This window comes from Salvelinus namaycush, chromosome 3 (genome assembly GCF_016432855.1).
Source record: "Salvelinus namaycush isolate Seneca chromosome 3, SaNama_1.0, whole genome shotgun sequence".
Classification (NCBI taxonomy): Eukaryota; Metazoa; Chordata; class Actinopteri; order Salmoniformes; family Salmonidae; genus Salvelinus; species Salvelinus namaycush.
Genome location: NC_052309.1, coordinates 54,502,450 through 54,526,747, shown reverse-complemented (window position 1 = coordinate 54,526,747; position 24,298 = coordinate 54,502,450). Strand labels below are relative to the sequence as shown.

Sequence of the window (24,298 nt, the reverse complement as noted above, 5' to 3'; positions counted from 1 at the left end):
TAGTTAGGAGCACCACTTTATTTTAAGATTGTGAAATGTCAGAATAATAGTAGAGAGAATTATTTATTTCAGCTTTTATTTTTTCCATCACATTCCCAGTGGGTCAGAAGTTTACATACACTCAATTAGTATTTGGTAGCATTGCCTTTACATTTATTATTGGGTCAAACGTTTCGGGTAGCCTTCCACAAGCTTCCCACAATAAGTTGGGTGAATTTTGGCCCATTCCTCCTGACAGAGCTGGTGTAACTGAGTCAGGTTTGTAGGCCTCCTTGCTCGTACACGTTTTTTCAGTTCTGCCCACAAATTTTCTATGGGATTGAGGTCAGAGCTTTTTGACGGCCACCACAATACCTTGACTTTGTTGTCGATAAGCCATTTTGCCACAACTTTGGAAGTATGCTTGGGGTCATTGTCCATTTGGAAGACCCATTTGCGAACAAGCTTTAACTTCCTGACTGATGTCTTGAGATGTTGCTTCAATATATCCACATCATTTTCCTTTCCTCATGATGCCATCTATTTTGTGAAGTACACCAGTCCCTCCTGCAGCAAAGCACCCCCACAACATGATGCTGCCACCCCAGTGCTTCACGGTTGGGATGGTGCTCTCGGCTTGCAAGCCTCCCCCTTTTTCCTCCAAACATAACGATGGTCATTATGGCCAAACAGTTCTATTTTTGTTTCATCAGACCAGAGGACATTTCTCCAAAAAGTATGATCTTTGTCCCCATGTGCAGTTGCAAACAGTAGTCTGGCTTTTTTATGGCGGTTTTGGAGCAGTGGCTTCTTCCTTGCTGAGCGGCCTTTCAGGTTATGTCAATATAAGACTTGCTTTACTGTGGATATAGATACGTTTGTACCCGTTTCATCCAGCATCTTCACAAGGTCCTTTGCTGTTGTTCTGGGATTGATTTGCACTTTTCGCATCAAAGTACGTTCATCTCTAGGAGACAGAACGCATCTCCTTCCTGAGCGGTATGATGGCTGCGTGGTCCCATGGTGTTTATACTTGCATACTATTGTTTGTACAGATGAACGTGGTACCTTCAGGCGTTTGGAAATTGCTCCCAAGGATGAACCAGACTTGTGGAGGTCTACAATGTTTTTTCTGAGGTCTTGGCTGATTTCTTTTGATTTTCCCATGATGTCAATCAAAAAAGCACTGAGTTTGAAGGTAGGCTTTGGTACACCTCCAATTAACTCGAATTATGTCAATTAGCCTATCAGAAGCTTCTAAAGCCATGACATAATTTTCTGGAATTTTCCAAGCTGTTTAAAGGCACAGTCAACTTAGTGTATGTAAACGTCTGACCCACTGGAATTGTGATACAGTGAATTATAAGTGAAATAATCTGTCTGTAAACAATTGTTGGAAAAATTACTTGTGTCATGCACAAAGTAGATGTCCTAACCGACTTGCCAAAACTATAGTTTGTTAACAAGAAATTTGTGGAGTGGTTGAAAAAAGAGTTTTAATGATTCAAACGTAAGTGTATGTAAACTTTCGACTTCAACTGTACATATCCACATTTATGTCTATATTCCAGCACAACATCCAGTCCTTTTATGAGTACTTCTGCCAGCTTCAAGCCTTCTAATATAGGGAGCTGATGCGGAGGGCTGACTTTGAGAGAGAGGCCCGCATGCACCCAGTGGCACAGAAAATAAAGGCCTGGTCTGACTCCGGAGGACACTGCTGAGAACAGGAAGAGGTAGTGGAGCCTCCACAGATGAGGCAACATGGGAACTCTAACGAGCAGTGGCTCTTTTCTGATGAGGAGATGGAGGAACTGGAGGCCATACCCACAACCACACATAGCCCCTGGAGAGAGATGATCCGCTGACAACAGATCAGATTACAAGTTTAGAACTCCTTCTCTGTCACAGAGAGACTCGTAGGGAGAGATGATTCAGCCTTCACCTTTAGTTTTGGGACTTCGCTTACTTGAACTTGTGTGTGAGCTTTAACACTAAGGACAGCTGTTGATCTGTTGATCTGGCAATCTACTGGGAGAACACGTTCAGTCATGCTCATGACCCATTCAGCACTGCCTGTTAATGAGTCCCATTGAAACTGCCGTATGCAAGTAACCTCCTACAGTACCATTCGTCTAAGTCAGGGGGATGACGGTGGAGCCCTTGACTGGTTTCTCCTCCCCTCACCTTGATCTCAGGTATGGTGATCCTGGTGTCAGGGTTCTTGTCCAACATTTTCAGGATAAGAGTCTTCAACTCCTCACTGATCTCTGGCCTACAAGAACACAGAGGTCAGATACACAGTGATCGGGGGGGGGGGGGGGGGGGGGGGTTGACAGTTCTTTTAACAGCAGTTATTGATCACGGTAATAGTCAAAAGAGTGACAGAACATCTTAGATATAGAGGTAGGAATGAACAGAGGTAGAAATCCTCCAACAGTATCAGTCTTAAATAATGACAGTGGTGGTAGCTAAGCTAACCCAGGCAGTGTTGTTGTTTGCATCGAGATGGGCCCGTTATGTAATGTGATGTTGTTGTGTTTGGAGGACTAGGGAGCAGCATGCGATCTTCCCACACAGAACAGCTAAGGGTACACACCAGGCGCACGCACGCATGCACGGAGACTATTTCATTAAGCTGGGGATGACAAGATTACATGTCCTACACAGACAGGGAGACTATTTCATTAGGCTGGGGATGACAAGATTACATGTCTTCCCCACACATACTCCCGCTGACACTCTCACTCTCTCTGTTTCGCTGTGTTCCTCTCTCTGTCTCCCTCTCCCGTCTGTTTTTATCTCACTCTTCTTCTCTCTTTCTCGCCTATACCGGACACGGAGAATTAGAATTGCCTCCAGGCTACTTTTTGTCTGGCATTGGGTGTTTTTTCAGAGAGTGAAAGAGATAAGAGGATAGAGTGAATGAGAGAGGAAGGAGAGAAGAGGAGAGAGGAGACTGGGAGTGAGTGTTACAGTCTGCAGGTAACCACTACTGACACTCCGGTTTGGCTTCAGAGGGTCTGTTTTTTTATCACATTCAGTAGACAAAACACTAGGAACATCCCCATACTTTTGAAGGGTGTCTGTGCTTGTGTGAGAGTGACTCCTCTGAGCAACAGCTAAGTTGGCAGCATCGGTTTCAACTCTGGGATGACTGGAACATCAAGTCTGTCTCATTTAATAAAGAGGAAGGAGGGGTGATGGAGTAATGGGAAAGAGAGAGAAAAAGAGAGACTTACGACTCTGGGAACTCCACATATTTAGTCCTGATCTTATTGTGTAGAACCAGGATGTATTCATCAATGAACGGACACTGCAAGTTGAAAAGCGAAAAGAGGAGAGGACAGACGAGAAGAGAGGTAAAAAAGTGAGCGTTATAAGTTAGAGTTATAATTCAAATTCGAAGAACATCTTGGGGCAAAACAAATCTGTATTCCTAGGTAAGAGCATAAATTTGATGTGCACCAGACTGCACTAAAATGAAATGCTAAATGTTCCACTGTTCCATTAGACGTCTGTGAGAAGTTATACAGAGGGGCCAGCTGTGCTAGCAGAGACTCATGACTATCTATACATAGGAAAAAACCCTCTTCCACCACTTCTACCGTTAAACGTCACTGGAAAAAAATAATGGTTGTTGGGCAGGCTGGGAAGTAGTGAAAAGAAGAGAAAATGGACACAGAAATCAGCTGGCTTGCTTACCTTCCCAAACACAAAGCAGTAGACAGTCACTCCCATGGCCCATACATCCAATGCCTGAAAAACAATAGCAGTCAAATGGTAAGAGGAGCTGTACCAGTGAACACAGAGAAACACAGACTCATAGACTCAGAATAAGATTACACAGACATACATACAGACTTGACAGACAGACACAAAAAGACAGACAGGTAGATACAGACAGATAGACAAGCACTCAAGCACACACAAACGCACACACCCACACACACACACACACACACCGCTCATACCACTTTCCAAGTCCACTATCAACCCAACGAGTGTATCTCTAGGGACCTTTGCAGGGCAATCAGATAGGAAACAGAAGCAGAGAGCCAATCGAGCCTCAGCCTGCAGCCATCCATCAGTCTCATTCCTGCCCTGCTCTCTCTCTCTCTCTTCACCCCCCCTCTCTCTCTCTGTCCTCGATCTAACAGCTGTGTTCCAATGTGCAGCACACTGACTGACCAGGACACTCTCTCTCTGCCTGCTTGGCTTGCTTACTGGCTGGCCCGGCTGGCACTATGATTGATAAACCCAGCCCTCTGACCCCAGCCACTCTATTACACAGCCTATCTTTTATCAAATGAACCATTAGAGCACTGCACAGCCAATCTCTTCTATAAAGATACAGACAGGCTACTGCAATTTCAGAGCGACTGAGAGTGTGGCTTTTGTTTTGTGTTCTTTTAAACATCTTCCACTGAAATCAAATCATTTAGATTGTGTTTTGCTGCTGAGTATAGAATTAGCAGACGTCAATGATACAGTGTTTGCTCTCGAACAAGGCTCGGGGACTACTTGACAAATCAGAACAGGAGTGGCACTTGTACAACACATGTTCCCTGAAGACAGACCGAAGGAAGGCTAGCGGCCTAGAGCACTTGTCTCCTACCCAATTCATACTCTGCTGACAGTTTTGCCTGTCGTGCAATTTTCTGTTCCAAGTTCTCAGTTGCAAGCATGGTCTTCCTGTCCGTGACCAAACCCATCAAATCAAACTGGCATTTGAGGATTATCCAGAAAAAAGCCCGAAAATGAATTAGTTATCTTATAAAGCGGGTGGGCTGATTAAATAGAAGCACAAAGAGATGAGCTGTTAGTCAGAACAGCACAAAGATGCTGATGTGTGTTGTGCTGCCTAGTGATGGACTCTACTCTGCTCTCCTCTCCTCCTTTCCTCTCCTCTTGTCTCGCTGCCTGACGCTTGTTGCTAAAGTATGCAGGGAGGGACACGGATAGAGAGAGAGAGAAGGAGGGATAGAGGTAGGCTTCCTCCTGGCATCGTTGGCCCCACAAATGCTCTCCTCTCCTCTCTTCTCCTATCCTCCCCTCCCCTCTCCTCATCCACCGCTCTCCTCTCTGCTCCACTTTGACTGGTGGCGGATCATTTTAATTTCATGGTTTTTATTCCTCTTCCTCCTGTTTTGCCTCCTGTTCCTTCGCTTGTTCCACGGCTCGGCTGGCTACAGGCCAACATCTACTGCAACCGATGCTGCCAACCCTTGAACATCCACAGCTCTATATAAACAGCCTGGGAAATATACATTTCCCATGTTAGAAAAAATATTGTACTGCAACGAGAAAGCACACACACACACACACACACACACACACACACACACACACACACACACACACACACACACACACACACACACACACACACACACACACACACACACACACACACACACACACACACACACACACACACACACACACACACACACACACACACACACACTCTTTGACCCTACCTTTCCACTGAAGCTCTGGTGGATATCTGACAGGGTCTCTGGGGCCATAAAAGCAGGAGTCCCAGCCGTAGAGGAGAGCAGGGCATCGTTGCCCTCAAACTGGTTACTGACCCCAAAGTCAGCAATCTTCACATGGCCGTCATCCCCCAGCAGTACGTTAGCAGGCTTGATGTCCCGGTGGACTATCTTCTGGTAGTGCACTAAGGAGAATGGCGAGCGAGAACGAGAGATGGGCATTTTACAGGGTATTCCAGCAAAATAGCACCTTGTAGAACTTCGTATTCCATGGGCCTGCACCTGAACATTATGATTTGGCAAAGATCCAGCATTTTCCGTGGTCAGAAAATAGCAGGGCAATGCTAGTAAGGGGGGAAAGTGCGAGTGTTACTTCACGAAAGGCAGTATTTTTTGCCTTTCATGAAGTACTCTTTGAAGAGGTAGGTAGGGTTTTAGATGTTTTTCTGAAGATGGACAGGGACTCTGCTGTCCTAGCTTCAGAGTGAAGCTGGTTCCATCAATGGGGTGCCAGGACCGAGAAGAGCTTTGACTGGGCTGAGCGGGAGCTGCCAAGAGACCAGAGGTGGCAGAACGGAGTACTCGGGTTGGGGTGTAGGGTTTGAGTATAGCCTGAAGGTAGGGAGGGACAGTTCCTCTTGCAGCTCCGTAGGCAAGTACCATGGTCTTGTGGTGGATGCGAGCTTCGACTGGAAGCCAGTGGAGTGTGCGGGGTGACATGTGAGAACTTGGGAAGGTTGAACACCGCATAGCAACGATAGAAGAGACCGTATGAGGATATGACGGAGCTGAGTGACTTGGTGTATAGAGAGAAGAGGAGAGGGCCTACAACCGAGCCCTGGGGGACACCAGTAGTGAGAGTACGTGGTGCAGACAGAGATCCTCCCCACGTCACCTGGTAGGACTGGCCTGCCAGGTAGGCTGCAATCCAAGAGTGTGTAGAGCCTGAGACACCCAGCCCTGAGAAGGTGTAGAGCAGGATCTGATGGTTCATGGTGTCGAAGGCAGCGGATAGATCTAGGAGGATGAGAACTGAGGAGAGAGTCAGAATTGGCAGTGTGGAGAGCCTCCGGGATACAGAGGAGCGAAGTCTCGGTTGAGTGACCCCCGTCTTGAAGCCTGACTGGTTACGGTCAAGAAGATCGTTCTGTGAGAGATAGCGAGAGAGTTGGTCCGAGACAGGATGCTCAAGTATTTTGGAAAGAAAAGAAAGATGGGATACCAGTCTGTCATTTTTTGACGTCAGATGGGTCGAGTGTTGGTTTCTTGAGGAGGGGAATGGTGACTTTGGCCATTTTGAAGTGAGAGGAGCCAGTGGTCAGGGATGAGTTGATGAGGAAAGTGAGAATGTCTCCAGAGATGGTCTGGAGAAGGAGGGGTTGGGGTCGAGTGGGCAGGTTGTTGGGCGGCCGGACTTCACTAGTTGCAGGATTTCATCTGGAAAGAGAAAAAGGTCAGGAAGGTAGGGCAGGAGAGGAGGGCCGAGCCGGCTGGGAAGAAAGTGCAAGTCATAAGATGCAGAACGGGAGCAGAGTAGGGTCGAAGAGGCAGAATCAGGAGACAGGAGCTCCTCTACTTCTAATACCAGGCAAATAGGAAGACATCTTACTCATTATACAGTTTAGTCATTTGGCAGATGCTCTTATCCAGAGCAACTTACAAGAGCAATTAGGGTTAAGTGCCTTACTCAAAGGCACATCGACAGATGTTTTACGTAGTTGGCTCAGGGATTCAAACCAGTGACCTTTCGGTTACTGGCCCAACACTTTTAACACCTACCTACCTACCTACCTAGGGATGTGCATCTTTCCCTTTCAAGATGATTCGATACGTATTTAGATACAGTGGCATGCTAAAGTATTCACCCCCCTTGGCAATTTTCCTGTTCTGTTGCCTTACAACCTGAAATTCAACTGAATTTTTTTGGGGGGTTGTATCATTTGATTTACACAACACACCTACCACTTTGAAGATGCAAAATATTTGTTATTGTTAAACAAACAAGAAATAAGACAAAAAAACAGAAAACTTGAGCGTGCATAACTATTCACCCCGCCAAAGTCAATACTTTGTAGAGCCACCTTTTGCAGCAATTACAGCTGCATGTCTCTTGGGATATGTCTCTATAAGCTTGGCACATCTAGCCACTGGGATTTTTGCCCATTCTTCAAGACAAAACTACTCCAGCTCCTTCAAGTTGGATGGCTTCCGCTGGTGTACAGCAATCTTTAAGTCATACCACAGATGATCATTTGGATTGAGGTCTGGGCTTTGACTAGGCCATTCCAAGACATTTAAATGTTTCCCCTTAAACCACACAAGTGTTGCTTTAGCAGTATGCTTAGGGTCATTGTCCTGCTGGAAGGTGAACCTCCGTCCCAGTCTCAAATCTCTGGAAGACTGAAACAGGTTTCCCTCAAGAATTTCACTGTATTTAGAGCCATCCATCATTCCTTCAATTCTGACCAATTCTGACCCAGTCCCTGCCGATGAAAAACATCCCCACAGCATGATGCTGCCACCACCATGCTTCACTGTGGGATGTTGTTCTCGGGGTGATGAGAGGTGTTGGGTTTGCACCAGGCATAGCATTTTCCTTGATGGACAAAAAGCAAAGTTTTAGTCTCATCTGACCAGAGTACCTTCTTCCACATGTTTGGGGAGTCTCCCACATGCCTTTTGGCGAACACCAAACGTGTTCGCTTACTTTTTTCTTTAAGCAATGGCTTTTTTCTGGCCACTCTTCCATAAAGCCCAGCTCTGTGGAGTGTACGGCTTAAAGAGGTCCTATAGACAGATACTCCAATCTCCGCTGTGGAGCTTTGCAGCTCCTTCAAGGTTATCTTTGGTCTCTTTGTTGCCTCTCTGATTAATGCCCTCCTTGCCTGGTCCCTGAGTTTTGATGGGTGGCCCTTTCTTGGCAGGTTTGTTGTGGTGCCATATTCTTTACATTTTTTAATAATGGATTTAATGGTGCTCTGTGGGATGTTACTGATATTTTTTTATAACCCAACCCTGATCTGTACTTCTCCACAACTTTGTCCCTGACCTGTTTGGAGAGCTCCTTGGTCTTCATGGTGCCGCTTGCTTGGTGGTGCCCCTTGCTTAGGGATGTTGCAGTCTCTGAGGCCTTTCAGAACAGGTGTATATATACTATATGTCACAGATCATGTGACACTTAAATAAAGTCCACCTGTATGCAATCTAACTAATTATGTGACTTCTGAAGGTAATTGTTGCACCAGATCTTATTTAGGGGCTTCATAGCAAAGGGCGTGAATACATATGCATGCACCACTTTTCTTTTTTCTTTTTTTTTTAATTTTTTGAAAACAAGTAATTTTTTTCATTTCACTTCACCAATTTGGACTATTTTGTGTATGTCCATTACATGAAATCCAAATAAAAATCCATTTAAATTACTGGTTGTAATGCAACAAATGTAGCCTATGTTTTGGTCATTCCACTTTGTTTCTGAAATCACCATTACCCACTAATTAACTTGTCATTTTTGCAGATTAAGTGTTTGAGTTAGTAATGAGATCAAACAGGAGCTAGTTTTTGGTTCTACCTGGAACCAAAAAGGGTTATTCAAAGGGTTCTCCTATGGGGACTGCAGAAGAACCCTTCTAGATAGTACCTTTTTTTCTAAGAGTGTAGCCCAAGCTTTGCCATGCTTCTACAGAAGCCTACAGAGCACATTAGATTGGATTTTATTGTCCTCCAAGAAGGAAATGAATTTCCACATGCTTGTACATAGACATAGAGACCAACAACAAACCCATACACCCAATCATAACATTTACAATAACAAACCAAACCAAATTTCCCTACTGTATAGAGAGCATACACTTCCTACGTAGCCCATTCTCTACAACGGTACTACAGTACAGTTTACCTATTGATGTACTGATTGTGCTCATAGCCCTGTGAGCCAGACCACACTCAGTCTAAAATGGCCTTAGAAAAGCCCTAATTGGTTATGAGCTCAATGGCGCTGAGGGGAGATTGTGTGTGACACACCAGAACAGAGAAGCCCTTTAAGACCTGAACATACTGTGACTGGATGGGAGATAGATGAGGGATGAGTGGAAAACACAAAGAGAGGGGGGAAATGGAATCGGAAGTCTACCAGGCACACTGTTCAGTTCAATGGAGGCAGTGGTGGTGGCTGGCTTCTCCTCTCCACTGAGATTGATATAGGGGTAGTGGGGTAGTCTGGTAGCTCAGAGCGAGAGCCTCTGCTGGTACCTACAATCATGTATACATGTATGTGGGTACTTACAGTGCTCCATGCCCAAGATATCAAGGACGATCTCTCTCAAGTAGAGGCAAGGAGGGGAGGAGGAGCAGTAAGGGAGGAAGAGGGGAGGAGAGGGAGGAGTATGATGCTGGTACTCACAGTACTCAATGCCCAGGACAATGTCTCTGAAGTAGAGGCGTGTTTGCTCCTCAGTGAAGGGGCTGTCTGTGGGGACCTCCATCACTGGACTGGGACCGCATCAGGAACCAACACACAAATACACAGAGAGAGTTAGCAAGAGAAAAAGACACAGAGAGAGGGATAGAGACAGATAGAGAGACAGACAGATGGAGAGACAGAGATACAGGGAGACAAAGAGAGATCTTTTTGTCATTAACCGCTGGAAGGATACCAGTTAAGCTACTTTAGTTCCATTCCATATGGCATTTGAATACACAGCCTGTATACAGTGGGGAGAACAAGTATTTGATACACTGCCGATTTTGCAGGTTTTCCTACTTACAAAGCATGTAGAGGTCTGCAATTTTTATCATAGGTACACTTCAACTGTGAGAGACGGAATCTAAAACAAAAATCCAGAAAATCATATTGTATGATTTTTAAGTAATTCATTTGCATTTTATTGCATGACATAAGTATTTTATACATCAGAAACGCAGAACTTAATATTTGGTACAGAAACCTTTGTTTGCAATTACAGAGATCATACGTTTCCTGTAGTTCTTGACCAGGTTTGCACACACTGCAGCAGGGATTTTGGCCCACTCCTCCATACAGACCTTCTCCAGATCCTTCAGGTTTCGGGGCTGTCGCTGGGCAATACGGACTTTCAGCTCCCTCCAAAGATTTTCTATTGGGTTCAGGTCTGGAGACTGGCTAGGCCACTCCAGGACCTTGAGATGCTTCTTATGGAGCCACTCCTTAGTTGCCCTGGCTGTGTGTTTCGGATCGTTGTCATGCTGGAAGACCCAGCCACGACCCATCTTCAATGCTCTTACTGAGGGAAGGAGGTTGTTGGCCAAGATCTCGCGATACATGGCCCCATCCACCCTCCCCTCAATACGGTGCAGTCGTCCTGTCCCCTTTGCAGAAAAACATGAATGATGTTTCCACCTCCATGCTTCACGGTTGGGATGGTGTTCTTGGGGTTGTACTCATCCTTCTTCTTCCTCCAAACACGACGAGTGAGTTTAGACCAAAAAGCTCTATTTTTGTCTCATCAGACCACATGACCTTCTCCCATTCCTCCTCTGGATCATCCAGATGGTCATTGGCAAACTTCAGACGGGCCTGGACATGCGTTGGCTTGAGCAGGGGGACCTTGCGTGCGCTGCAGGATTTTAATCCATGACGGTGTAGTGTGTTACTAATGGTTTTCTTTGAGACTGTGGTCCCAGCTCTCTTCAGGTCATTGACCAGGTCCTGCCGTGTAGTTCTGGGCTGATCCCTCATCTTCCTCATGATCATTGATGCCCCACGAGGTGAGATCTTGCATGGAGCCCCAGACCGAGGGTGATTGACCGTCATCTTGAACTTCTTCCATTTTCTAATAATTGTGCCAACAGTTGTTGCCTTCTCACCAAGCTGCTTGCCTATTGTCCTGTAGCCCATCCCAGCCTTGTGCAGGTCTACAATTTTATCCCTGATGTCCTTACACAGCTCTCTGGTCTTGGCCATTGTGGAGAGGTTGGAGTCTGTTTGATTGAGTGTGTGGACAGGTGTCTTTTATACAGGTAACGAGTTCAAACAGGTGCAGTTAATACAAGTAATGAGTGGAGAACAGGAGGGCTTCTTAAAGAAAAACGAACAGGTCTGTGAGAGCCGGAATTCTTACTGGTTGGTAGGTGATCAAATACTTATGTCATGCAATAAAATGCAAATTAATTACTTAAAAATCATACAAGGTGATTTTCTCGATTTTCGATTCCGTCTCTCACAGTTGAAGTGTACCTATGATAAAAATTACAGACCTCTACATGCTTTGTAAGTATGAAAACCTGCAAAATCGGCAGTGTATCAAATACTTGTTCTCCCCACTGTATATAGATCCAAATCCAAGCACACTCTGGAGCAGATTGTACAAACAATAATGTTACACAAGACAAACACACAACCTCCCACGTCACTGGCACCCAAGGACCAGAACAGCACCACCGGTAACAGCTCAATGTCTCCTGCTCACATAGACAAGACTTCATTTAATTCAGGGCTTAAATGGAGCATGACCAATCTGTCCAGGCTATCCACAAAATGGTAGAGACTAGAGACATAGCTACCGTCTGTTACTGATTGTTAATTATCTATGCTTAGTCACTTTACCCCTAGCTACATGTACAAATTACCTCGACTAACCCGTACCCCCGCACATAGACTCGGTACCGGTACCCGCTGCATGTAGCCTCGTTGTTGTTATTTTATTGTGTTACTTATTATTATTTTATACTATCGTTTATTTGGTCAATATTTTCTTAACTCTTCTTGAACTGCACTGTTGGTTAAGGGCTTGCAAGTAAGCATTTCACAGTATGGTATACACCTGTTGTATTCGGAGCATGTCACAAATAAAGTTTGATTTGATTTAACCACCAAATCACTAATCAGCTATTCGACAGACAGCTAGCTACAACACTCAAATGTGTCTGAAGTCCTCCATTTCATTACATGACTCCAACTAAATGGCTATATCCTGAGTGTGTATAGATGGAAGGAGAAATGGAATTGAAGTTAAAGGGAAACTGCGTTTCCATCTCCTCTCCGGGAAGATATAGACCATTACTAATATGCAGACTGAGAAAAACGAATCTATCTATTCTCTCACTCTCCCCCCCCCCCCCTTCTCTCTCCTTACCTTTCCACTTCTCTCGGTTCTCTGTCTGGCAATGGAAGGTCAGTACCTACCCTGGAGATCAAATAATCACTTCTCTCTCTCTACCTCACTCCTCTCCTCTCCTCTCTCCCCTTTTTCTTTTCCTCTCCTCTCTTTCTCACTCTCTCTGTCTGAGTAACAGTTAAATAGGCAATAGGTGGATTAGCTGGGAAAAGTTGACCTTCCATTGAAGCAAAATGTCATGATTCAGAAATAACTCCCCCATGCGACAACCTCTATTTCTTCTGTTTTCTTCATAATGTCATAAAGCCATTAGCTTCACATCAAAGTGACTTCTTGGGAATAGTATTACTAATAGCTGATCATGTGCTGTGAAAGTCCTGCCTACTTCCTGGATCATGTCCCATACTGTTTTTGAATGGGATTCACAAAAGGTTTAACCTTTTGTGTAAAATATAACTTTACATACTGTTTATCTTAAATGACAGCATTTTAATTAATTTGATGATAATACTATTGAATCCCATTCAAAAACAATATGAGACATGATCCAGGAAGTAGGCGGGAGTATAGCTGATATTAATATCACATTTGCGTCTTTGCTGTCCAACGCGTCTAAGGTCCTAAATGTCTTTGGGTCCATTTTTCTACAGGAAGGGATGTATAATTATTAACTGGACATGAAAGGGTTACCAACAGAGCCCAACCAGTGGGGCAGAAAGTGTAGAGAAACCCTGGTGCAGTGGTGTAGTGCTAATACCACTGGTAATAACTGTCAAGTGTAAAACATAAGCACATAATGAATCCCTCTGGTGAGAGAGAGAGAGAAGGGGGGAGGGAGCAGTGAACAAACACAGGCACTACATCAGCTTTGAGTAATGAAGGAGAACACCGGAGAGAGGGAAGAGAGGAGAAGGGGGATGAGGGGAAAAGGGAAGAGGGGATGGCAACCTGGTCTCAGAGCATTTCATTAGTCTGTATGTAAATCCGAGCAGTGCTGGAAAGTACTTAAGTAAAAAATACTTTAAAGTACTACTTAAGTAGTTTTTGGGGTATCTGTAATTTACTTTATTATTTCTATTTTTGACAACTTTTACTTTTACTCCACTACTTTCCTAAAAAAATTTACTTAATGTACTTTTTACTCCATACATTTTTCTTGAAACCCAAAAGTACTTTTGGGTTTCATTTTGAATGCTTAGCAGGACAGAAAAATGGTCCAATTCACACACTTATCAAGATAATATCCTTGGTCACCCCTACTACCTGTGATCTAGCAACTCACGAAACACAAATGCTTCGTTTGTAAATTATGTGTTGGAGTGTGCCCCTGGCTATCCGTAAATTTAAAAAACAAGAAAATTCTGGCGTCTGGTTTGTTTAGTACAAGGAATGGGAAATTATTCATACTTTTACTTTTGATACTTAAGTATATTTTAGCAATTACATAAACTTATATTTAAGTTTATGTAATTAAGTATATTTAAAACCAAATACTTTTAGACTTTTACTCAAGTAGTATTTTACTGGGTGACTATCACTTTTACTTGAGCCATTTTCTATGAAGGTATCTTTACTTTTACTCAAGTATGACATTTGGGTAGTTTTTCCACCACTGAATCCGAGACACTCCATTTAGTATATCAAATCAAATCAATACAACATGTATATAGACCTTACAGTGAAATGCTTACTTACAAGCCCTTAACCAACAATGCAGTTTAAAGAAAAATAAGTGTTAAGAAAGTATTTACTTAAAATAAACTGAAGTAAAGAAGAAAAAAAGAAAAAAGAAAAAGGGGAAAAAAAGAAAAATACCAAATAATAAAATAACAGTAACGAGGCTATATACAGGGGGTACTGGTACAGAGTCATTGTGCGGGGGGCAATGCAAATTGTCCGGGTAGCCATTTGATTAGCTGTTCAGAATTCTTATGGCTTGGGGATAGAAGATGTTAAGAAGCCTTTTGGACCTAGACTTGGTGCTCCGGTACCACTTGCCGTGCAGTAGCAGAGAGAACAATCTATGACTAGGATGACTGGAGTCTTTGACAATCTTTAGGGCCTTCCTCTGACACCGCCTGGTATAGAGGTCCTGGATGGCAGGAAGCTTGGTCCCAGCGATGTACTGGGCCGTGCGCACTACCCTCTGTAGCGCCTTACGGATGGATGCAGAGCCGTTGCAGTACCAGGCAGTGATGCAACCAGTCAGGATGCTCTCGATGGTGCAGCTGTATAACTTTTTGAGGATCTTAGGACCCATGCCAAATCTTTTCAGTCTCTTGAGGGGGAATAGGTGTTGTGGTGCCCTCATCACGACTGTCTTGGTGTGTTTGGACCATGATAGTTTGTTGGTGATGTGGACACCAAGGAACTTGAAGCTCTCAACCTGCTCCACTTCAGTCCTGTCAATGAGTGCGTGCTCGGCCCTCCTTTTCCTGTAGTCCTTGATCATGTTGAGGGAGAGGTTGTTACCACACTGCCAGGTCCCTGACCTCCCTATAGGCTGTCTCATCGTTGTCGGTGATCAGGCCTACTACCACTGTTGTGCCGTCTGCAAACTGTGGAGTGCAATAGAGATTGCGTCATCTGTGGATCTGTTGGGGAAGTATGCAAATTGGAGTGGGTCTAGGGTTTATGGGATAATGGTGTTGATGTGAGCCATGACCAGCCTTTCAAAGCACTTCATGGCTACAGACGTGAGTGCTATGGGTCGGTAGTCATTTAGGCAGGTTACCTTCTTGTTCTTGGGCACAGGAACAATGGTGGTCTGCTTGAAACATGTTGGTATTACAGACTCAGTCATGGACAGGTTGAAAATGTCAGTGAAGACACTTGCAAGTTGGTCAGCGCATGCACTGAGTAACGTCCTGGTAATCCGTCTGGCCCTGCGGCCTTGAGAATGTTGACCTGTTTAAAGGTCTTACTCACATCGGCTACGGAGAGCGTGATCACATAGTCGTCCGGAACAGCTGGTGCTCTTATGAATGCTTCAGTGTTGCTTGCTTCGAAGCGCGCATAGAAGACATTTACCTCATCTGGTAGGCTCGTGTCACTAGGCAGCTCACGGCTGTGCGAGAATGTGATATGTTACATTTCATATGGTATGTATTCATTTGTGGAAGTCCATCCCCCATTTCGTATGAGATGTTACGAATTACAATACGTATTATATGTTACGAATTCGCAAAACGTACAATATGTTACGAATTAGCAAAACGTACAATATGTTCAGAATTTGCTAAACTTATGATATGTTACAAATATTTCTAGGTGGCTAGGTTGCTAATGTTTGATAGCTGGCTAACGTTAGTGAGGCTAGGGGTTAGGGTTAATGTTGGGTTAAGTTTAGGAGTTAGGTTAATTGGTTAAGGTTAGGGGAAGGGTTAGCTAAAACGGTTACATTTAAGGTTAGGGAAAGGGTTAACTAACATGCTAAGCAGTTGCAATGTAGCTAAAAAGTAGTAAGTAGTTGAAAAGTTGCAAATTAGCTAAAGCATAAGTTGTCCATAATGAGATTCGAACTCGCAACCTTTGGGTTGCTAGATGTTCGCATTATGTGCCCCAACCATTCACCCCGACCAACCACTCTAGTTTTGTTTTTGCATTAAGTAACCATATGTCTTTTGTAACCATACCAAACATAACATATCATACTAATTTAAGTATCCTGAATTTACGTGTACTATGTCATGTCTAGTCTATGAGACCAGGATGGGGGTGGGGATAAGGCTTTAATTATTGTTGCAAAAAGTGCTACTCACCCCTTTGGCATCAAATCAAATACTGCAGGAGAGGGAGAGAAGAGAAACGCATCAGTCTACATACGGTGCATTCAGAAAGTATTCAGACCCCTTCCCTTTTTCCACATTATGTTACATACAGCTTTATTCTAAAATGGATTAAATAAATAAAACATCTCATCAATCTACATACAATACCCCATAATGACAAAGATAAAACAGGTTTTAGACATTTTTGCAAATGTATTAAAAATAAAACGCAGAACTACCTATTTACATAAGTATTCAGACCCTTTGTTATGAGACTCAAATAAAATAACATTTTATTGGTCACGTACACATGGTTAGCAGATGTTAATGCGAGTGTAGTGAAATGCTACACTCGAACTTGAGCTCCGGTGCATCCTGTTTCCATTGATCATCCTTGAGATGTTTCTAGAACTTGATTGGAGTGCACCTGTGTTAAATTCAATTGATTGGACATGATTTGGAAAGGCACACACCTGTCTATATAAGGTCCTACAGTTGACAGTTGCATGTCAGAGCAAAAACCAAGTCATGAGGTCGAAGGAATTGTCCTTAGAGCTCAGAGACAGGATTGTGTCGGGGCACAGATCTGGGGAAGGGTACCAAAACATTTCTGCAGCATTGAAGGTCCCCAGGAACACAGTGACCTCCATCATTCTTAAATGGAAGAAGTTTGGAACCAGCAAGGCTCTTCCTAGAGCTGGCCACCCAACCAAACTGAGCAATAGGTAGAGAAGGGCCTTGGTCAGGGAGGTGACCAAGAACCCAATGGTCACTCCGACAGAGCTCCAGAGTGGAGATGGGAGAACCTTCCAGAAGGACAACCAACTCCAACTTCATGGTAGAGTTGTCAGATGGAAGCCACTCCTCAGCAAAAGGCACATAACAGCCCACTTGGAGTTTGCCAAAAGGCACCTAAAGGACTCGCAGACCATGAGAAACAAGATTCTCTGGTCTGATGAAACCAAGATTGAACTATTTGGCCTAAATGCCAAGCTTGACGTCGGAGGAAACCTGGCACCATCCCTACGGTGAAGCATGGTGGTGCCAGCATCATGCTGTGGGGGTGTTTTTCAGTGGCAGGTACTGGAAGAGCAGTCAAGAGTGAGGGAAAGATGAACGGAGCAAAGTCCAGAGAGATCCATGATGAAAACCTGCTCAGAGCGCTCAGGACCTCAGACTGGGGGCGAAGGATCACCTTCCAACAGGACAATCACCCTAAGCACACAGCCAAGAGAACGCAGGAGTGGCTTCGGAACAAGTCACTGAATGTCTTTGAGTGGCCCAGCCAGAGTCAAGACTTGAATCCAATCGAGACCTGAATATAGCTGTGCAGCGACAGTCCCCATCCAACCTGACAGAGCTGGAGAGGATCAGCAGAGAAGAATGGGAGAAACTCCCCAAATACAGGTGTGCCAAGCTTGTAGCATCATACCCAAGAAGACTCAATGCTGTAATCACTGCCAAAGGTGCTTCAACAAAGTACTGAGTAAAGGGTATGAATACTTATGTAAATGTATTATTTATGTTTTTGTTTTTTTTGCAAAAATTTAAAAAAAAAAGTTTTTGCTTTGACTTTACAGGGTATTGTGTGTAGTTTGAAGAGGGGGAAAAACAATTTAACCCATTTTAGAATAAGGCTGTAACATAACAAAATGTGGATGAAGTCAAGTGGTCTGAATACTTTTCGAATGCACTGTACAGTACATAGATTGTCTGTCAAAGAGACTGTAGTATATTCTAGAACTCGGCACAATGGGTTGAAGACTGACAGACACAAACACCAAGTTACAACACCTTTTCACACGAGGCCTTAACTGAGCTAAATAATTTAATTAGCCAATGGCCGTAAATATCTGTAAATCCCCCTTTCCCTAGTGATCGAAGGAATCCAGCCATAGTCTATGTACCCTGTGGAGTTGTGGTGCACTCTTAGAAAAGAAGGTTCTTCCTAGAACCATAAAGGGTTCTTCAATTGACCCCACAGGAGAACACTCTGAAAATATTTTCGAATCCCAGAGCTGACAAGGTAAAAATCTGTAATTCTGCCCCTGAGCAAGACAGTTAACCCACTGTTCCTCGTTAGCCGATGGCGTGGATGCCGATTAAGGCAGCCCCCCGACCTCTCTGATTCAGAAGGGATGGGTTAAATGCGGTAAGCACATTTCAGTTGAATGCATTCAGCTGTACAACTGACTAGTTATCCCCCTTTCCCTTTCCCTACTAGTACTGATCGAAGGAATCCAGCCATAGTCTATGTACCCTGTGGAGTTGTGGTGCACTCTTAGAAAAGAAGGTTCTTCCTAGAACCATAAAGGGTTCTTCATTTGACCCCATAGGAGAACACTCTGAAAATATTTTCAGGGGGTTCCAAGTGGAGCCCCTTTACTAATACAATGTTCTACGTGAAACCCTTTCACCACTAAAAGGTTCTAAGTAGAACCCTTTTCACCGCTAAAGGGTTCTACTTGAAACCAAAAAGGTTTCTCCTATGGGGACAAATGAAGAAACCTTTTTTCTAAGAGTTTGTGGTAAGGGCTTCATTAATGAGCTATCCTCTAGTTTAGCATTTTCATATGGAGTCAGCTGTGCCAACTGCTAAGGGCAGCAACAGGCCGATGTAGAGTTTGAGATAAGCACGCTCAACTTGGACTTTCACATAAATCATTCATTAATGTCAACGGGTGATTAAGTGCACAGCAAGAGAGCGGGAGAGAGCAGTTTGGTGAGGTACATACCCATGTGGAGGTTGTCCTCTGCAGGATCATCCAACACCTGCAACAATGATAATACATCATCAGGAATACCTCATATAATAGAATAGACAACAGATAGGAATAAGGACATGGCATTAGCATTGCACTGAATAATGCAGCGTAACAAGTATTCATTGGCCTTTAAAGTATGTGAGATGCCAGTTCGAATTGAGGCCCAAATGAGGAGGATATTAATATCTAACATGTACTCTATCATTGTACTAACCATCTGTGACAAATGAAATTGCCACGTTACGATTTACATTTTCCTCTAGCAGAGACAGTAATATTTTAAAAGAAGAGAAAGGTTCTGAGCATAATAAGAACATTTTACTGGTCTAGAATCCAATATTGGCTGTAAAATTCATTAACAAAGCACTATTAATATGATCCCATCCCAGACCCAACCCAGGCCCAGTACAGTAGAACAGTGGTTGCCAAACTGTTTCACTAGGGCCCCCCTTACATCATTGGGGAACATCCCGCTCCATTTTAAAGCTAATTTCCTGCAATTACATTTTTTTTGCCATGGGATGGAAAGAACAAGCTAATTTCCTGTTATTCTACACATTTTGCCATGTCTTATGTGTGTTCATGTGATAGCAAAATCAATGAGCAAAAACACCTTGCTAAAAAACGTTAGTTGACATGGGTTAGTTGATCTGGACTTTTCTGGTCTGAAATGTTAGGAATTTCTTTCTTTCTTAATGCGTTTGAGCCAATCAGTTGTGTTGTGACCAGGTAGGGTTGGTGTACAGAAGATAGTGTCACGTTCCTGACCTGTTTTCTGTTGTTTTTGTATGTGTGTAGTTGGTCAGGGCGTGAGTTGGGGTGGGCATTCTATGTTTTGTGTTTCTATGTTTAGGTCGTTGGTAATTAGCCTTATATGGTTCTCAATCAGGGACAGGTGTTTGACGTTTCCTCTGATTGAGAACCATATAAAGGTAGGCTGTTCACACTGTTTGTTTGTGGGTGGTTGTCTTCCGTGTCTGTATGTTTGTTCGTACCACACGGGACTGTAGCGTTTGTTCGTTCGTTTGTTATAGTCTGTACCTGTTCCTGCGTTCTTCGTGTATTATGTAAGTTCTCATGTTTTAGGTCAGTCTACGTTTTGAGGACAACCGTTACAGATAGCCCTATTTGGTCATTTCTCTTTGCTTATTTGAGCTGTTCTTGCCATAATATGGACTTGGTCTTTTACCAAATAAGGCTATTTTCTGTATACCGCTCTACCTTGTCACAACACAACTGATTGGCTCAAATGAGTAGGTGTGACCAAACTTTTTACTGGTACTGTACATATATACATACATAACATATACAGATAAATAAATACATAAAAATGAAACAGAAGGCATTTGAACCCAGTCTGGCACAATGAGAAGATTCATGTGGGACACAAGCCTATACACACGTGCCATTTATCACATGGAAGCTAATTATTTTCATAATTTAATTATAGGTAGCCCTTTCTCTTTTATTCCTGGCTTTATCTAAATATTCCGCAAACAGAAATACACAATGAACAAAAAAACATTTCAGTTTCTCCTCATTGCTCAGCCACATAATGCCAGGGTTTGTTTGAATTCAAGACCAGATTGATCTCAGTTTGTCATTGTCAGATTAGCCACGCATTTCGGTTTCTTAATCTGGCCCTAGGAAAGGAGGGCGGCTGGCTGCTCTGGGATGGGGCTGTAGAGTTGAAATACTAAGCTAAGAGGAGCTCCACTTTCACTGTAAACTCATTACGAATGACTGGCACAGTGCTGCTGGGAGCCCCAGAGGTACCCATGGCCACCCACTGACTCCATCCCATCCCCAGTGCCTCCACCCTGCCCTCCTTTCACTGTAAACTCATTATGACTGGCGGGCCTGGCATGGTGCCACCCACTGACTACAGCCCCAGCCCTCCCCGAGCCCTCTATCCACCAACGCCTAGCCCTCCACCCACCCAGCCCTCCATCCTGCTTTGATGAGGCACCCAATTACGGCTGGGAGCCCCCACCATCTGCCTGTGATTGAAGAGCACTCTGATGTTGTCACTTGGGAGAGGAGAGAGAGGGTCAGTGCGGTGCTTGTCTGTCTCTCATCTCTAAATCAGTGCCTCTCCCATCTATTCCCATCTCCTTTACATAAGCCACTGTGGTAAGCAGAACTTGGCTGCATCCCAAATGGCACCCTATCCCCTATACAGTACACTCCTTCCCAGCTAGCACCTTTGGTTCCTTGGAAATCGTGTGTCTGTTTTTGGTTTCACATTGTTGTGGGAATGAAGCCATAAATTGCATGACTGGTAAAACGAAATGTTTTTTCAACGTTCTGAGAAGAGAAGTGAAAATGTTGCCTGTTCTGGGAACATACACTACCGTTCAAAAGTTTGGGGTCACTTAGAAATGTCCTTGTTTTTGAAAGAAAAGCTATTTTTTAGCCCATTAAAATAACATCAAATTGATCAGAAATACAGTGTAGACATTGTTAATGTTGTAAATGACTATTGCAGCAGGAAACGGCAGATTTTTTATGGAATATCTACATAGACTTACAGAGGCCCATTATCAGCAACCATCACTCCTGTGTTCCAATAGCACGTTGTGTTAGCTAATCCAAGTTGATCATTTTAAAAGGCTAATTGATCATTAGAAAACCCTTTTGCAATTATGTTGGCACAGCTGAAAACTGTTGTACTGATTAAAGAAGCAATAAAACTGGCCTTCTTTGGACTCATTGAGTATCTGGAGCATCAGCATTTGTGGGTTCGATTACAGGCTCAAAATGGCCAGAAACAAAGATCTTTCTTCTGTATCTCGTCAGTCTATTCTTGTTCTGAGAAATGAAGGCCATTCTATGTGAGAAATTGACAAAAAAGTGAAGATCTCGTACAAAGCTGTGTACATTTTTGGATTTCTGGGATGTTCTGAAACGTTTTACTCTGGTTCCGTGAAATTTGTCCTGGGATGTTTTATGGGTGATCTGAGAATGGAAAATATAGGTTATTTGAAGGTAATTAAATATGTGACTGACGGGCTCAAATTGGTCTTATGTAGCAACATTTTAAATTGTTTTTTACATTGGATAAAAGTTGAGACTCAGCGATAAAAAATGGTATATCATACACTAAAGTTGAGAAACAATGGGAAAGCAATACTGCTTTGAAAACTTGTATACTCACTTTTGAGAAAAATGGCCTTTGAATGTTTTGGTACCTACTGGAGAGCTCTTATTTGCCTACACCCATTCAGCATCGTTCACACCCTCGTAAGCTTTAGCCTCACCTATCTCTGCTTTTCCAACAGTCATGAAGGAGTTCCCACATATGCTGAGCACTTGTTCACTGCTTTTCCTTCACTCAGCGGTCCAACTCATCCCAAACCATCTAAATTGGGTTGAGGTCGGGTGATTGTGGAGGCCAGGTCATCTGATGCAGCGCTCCATCCCTCTCCATCTTGGTCAAATAGCCCTTACACAGCCTGGAGGTGTGTTGGGTCATTGTCCTGTTGAAAAACAAATGATATTCCCACTAAGCGCAAACCAGATGAGATGGGGGATCACTGCAGAATGCTGTGGTAGCCATGCTGGCTGAGTGTGCCTTTCATTCTAAATCAATCGCAGACAGTGTCACCAGCAAAGCACCCCCACATCATCACACCTCCTCCTCCATGCTTCACGGTGGGAACCGCACATGCAGAGGTCATCCGTACATCTACTCTGCGTCTCACAAAGACACGGCGGTTGGAACCAAAAATCTTACATTTGGACTTATCAGACCAAGGACAGATTTCCACAGGTCTAATGTCCATTGCTCATGTTTCTTGCCCAAGCAAGTCTCTTATTCTTATTGGTGTCCTTTAGTAGTGGTTTCTTTGCAGAAATTAGACCATGAAGTCCTGATTCATGGAGTCTCATTTGAACAGTTGATGTTGAGATGTGTCTGTTACTTGAACTCTGTGAAACATTTATTTGGGCTGCAATTTCTGAGGCTGGTAACTGTAATGAACTTATCCTCTGCAGCTGAGGTAACTCTGGGTCTTCCTTTCCTGTGGCGGTACTCATGAGAGCCAGTTTCACCATAGCACTTGATGGTTTTGCGACTGCAGTTGAAGAAACTTTAAAAGTTATTGAATGTTTGACCTTCATGTCTTAAAGTAATGATGGACTGTTGTTTCTCTTTGCTCATTTGAGCTGCTCTTGCCATAATATGGACTTGCTTTTTTACCAAATAGGGCTATCTTCTTTTTACCACCCCTACCTTGTCACAACACAACTGATAGGCTCAAACACATTAAGAAGGAAAGAAATTAAACAAATAAACTTTTGTTAATTGAAATGCATTTCAGGTGACTACCTCATGAAGCTGAATGAGAGAATGCCAAGAGTGTGCAAAGCTTTACCTACTCGTCAGCAAATTCTTACAAGGCACCACGCACTCCTCCCCCTTTTTCTCAGTCTTTTCTTCACGCTGATGACAGGGATTTGGGCCTTGTCTTGACAAAACAGTATATCCTTTGCGTTCGACTCATTAAAGAAAAATATATTTGTCCAGTTCGAGGTGAGTAATCAGAGTTCTGATGTCCAGAAGCTCTTTTCGGTCATAAGAGACGGTAGCAGCAACATTATGTACAATATTTGTTACAAACAATGCAAAAAACAAACTAAATAGCACAGTTGGTTAGGAACTCGTAAAACGGCAGCCATCCCCTCCGGCGCCATTATTAAATGTATCTACTGTTGCACACTGTATGTATGTATAGCGCATAATGTATTTACTGTTTTATTCACGTTTTCAAGTACTGGTGACAAATCATGAATTCCGATACTTGCATAGATTGTAATGGACACATATGGAGGTTGTACTGATTATGATGAGCTAATGCTAAGCTAATTCCTAGCTTTGTGTGGTTGACATCATACAATACATTCTGGTTGTCACGTAACTGTCTGTCAGAACAAAGACGTTATAACAAAACGAGGTGAAGGGATGGTTCACTCGTCTTTTGAGTAAACTTCCAGAAGCGAATGATGGTAGTAAATTATGATAGACGACACAACCCCTTCGATATGCATACTGCAAACAGACCCAACTCATCTTGCAACCTCGTATCTTTGTTTGACACGAAAAAACAAACATGGCGGCGTGCACAAACTACCCATCTTCGGGTTACTTTAGATTTTTACTCAATTATTTTGATAACTGGTGAGGTCACTCG

General features: G+C 43.5%; 1 protein-coding gene across 1 annotated transcript in view; it reads right to left on the bottom strand.

The window, feature by feature from the left end:
- Window positions 1–24,298, bottom strand: part of LOC120043916 (calcium/calmodulin-dependent protein kinase kinase 1-like) — a 96,053-nt gene that overhangs the window by 28,946 nt on the left and 42,809 nt on the right. The window contains exons 6-12 of the mRNA XM_038988519.1: window positions 19,077–19,113; window positions 16,333–16,354; window positions 9,880–9,968; window positions 5,463–5,662; window positions 3,685–3,738; window positions 3,222–3,295; window positions 2,167–2,254 (exon numbers count right to left, since the gene is read on the bottom strand). Coding sequence (XP_038844447.1) covers window positions 2,167–2,254; window positions 3,222–3,295; window positions 3,685–3,738; window positions 5,463–5,662; window positions 9,880–9,968; window positions 16,333–16,354; window positions 19,077–19,113 — 564 coding nt within the window. The remainder of the gene's footprint in view (window positions 1–2,166; window positions 2,255–3,221; window positions 3,296–3,684; window positions 3,739–5,462; window positions 5,663–9,879; window positions 9,969–16,332; window positions 16,355–19,076; window positions 19,114–24,298) is intronic.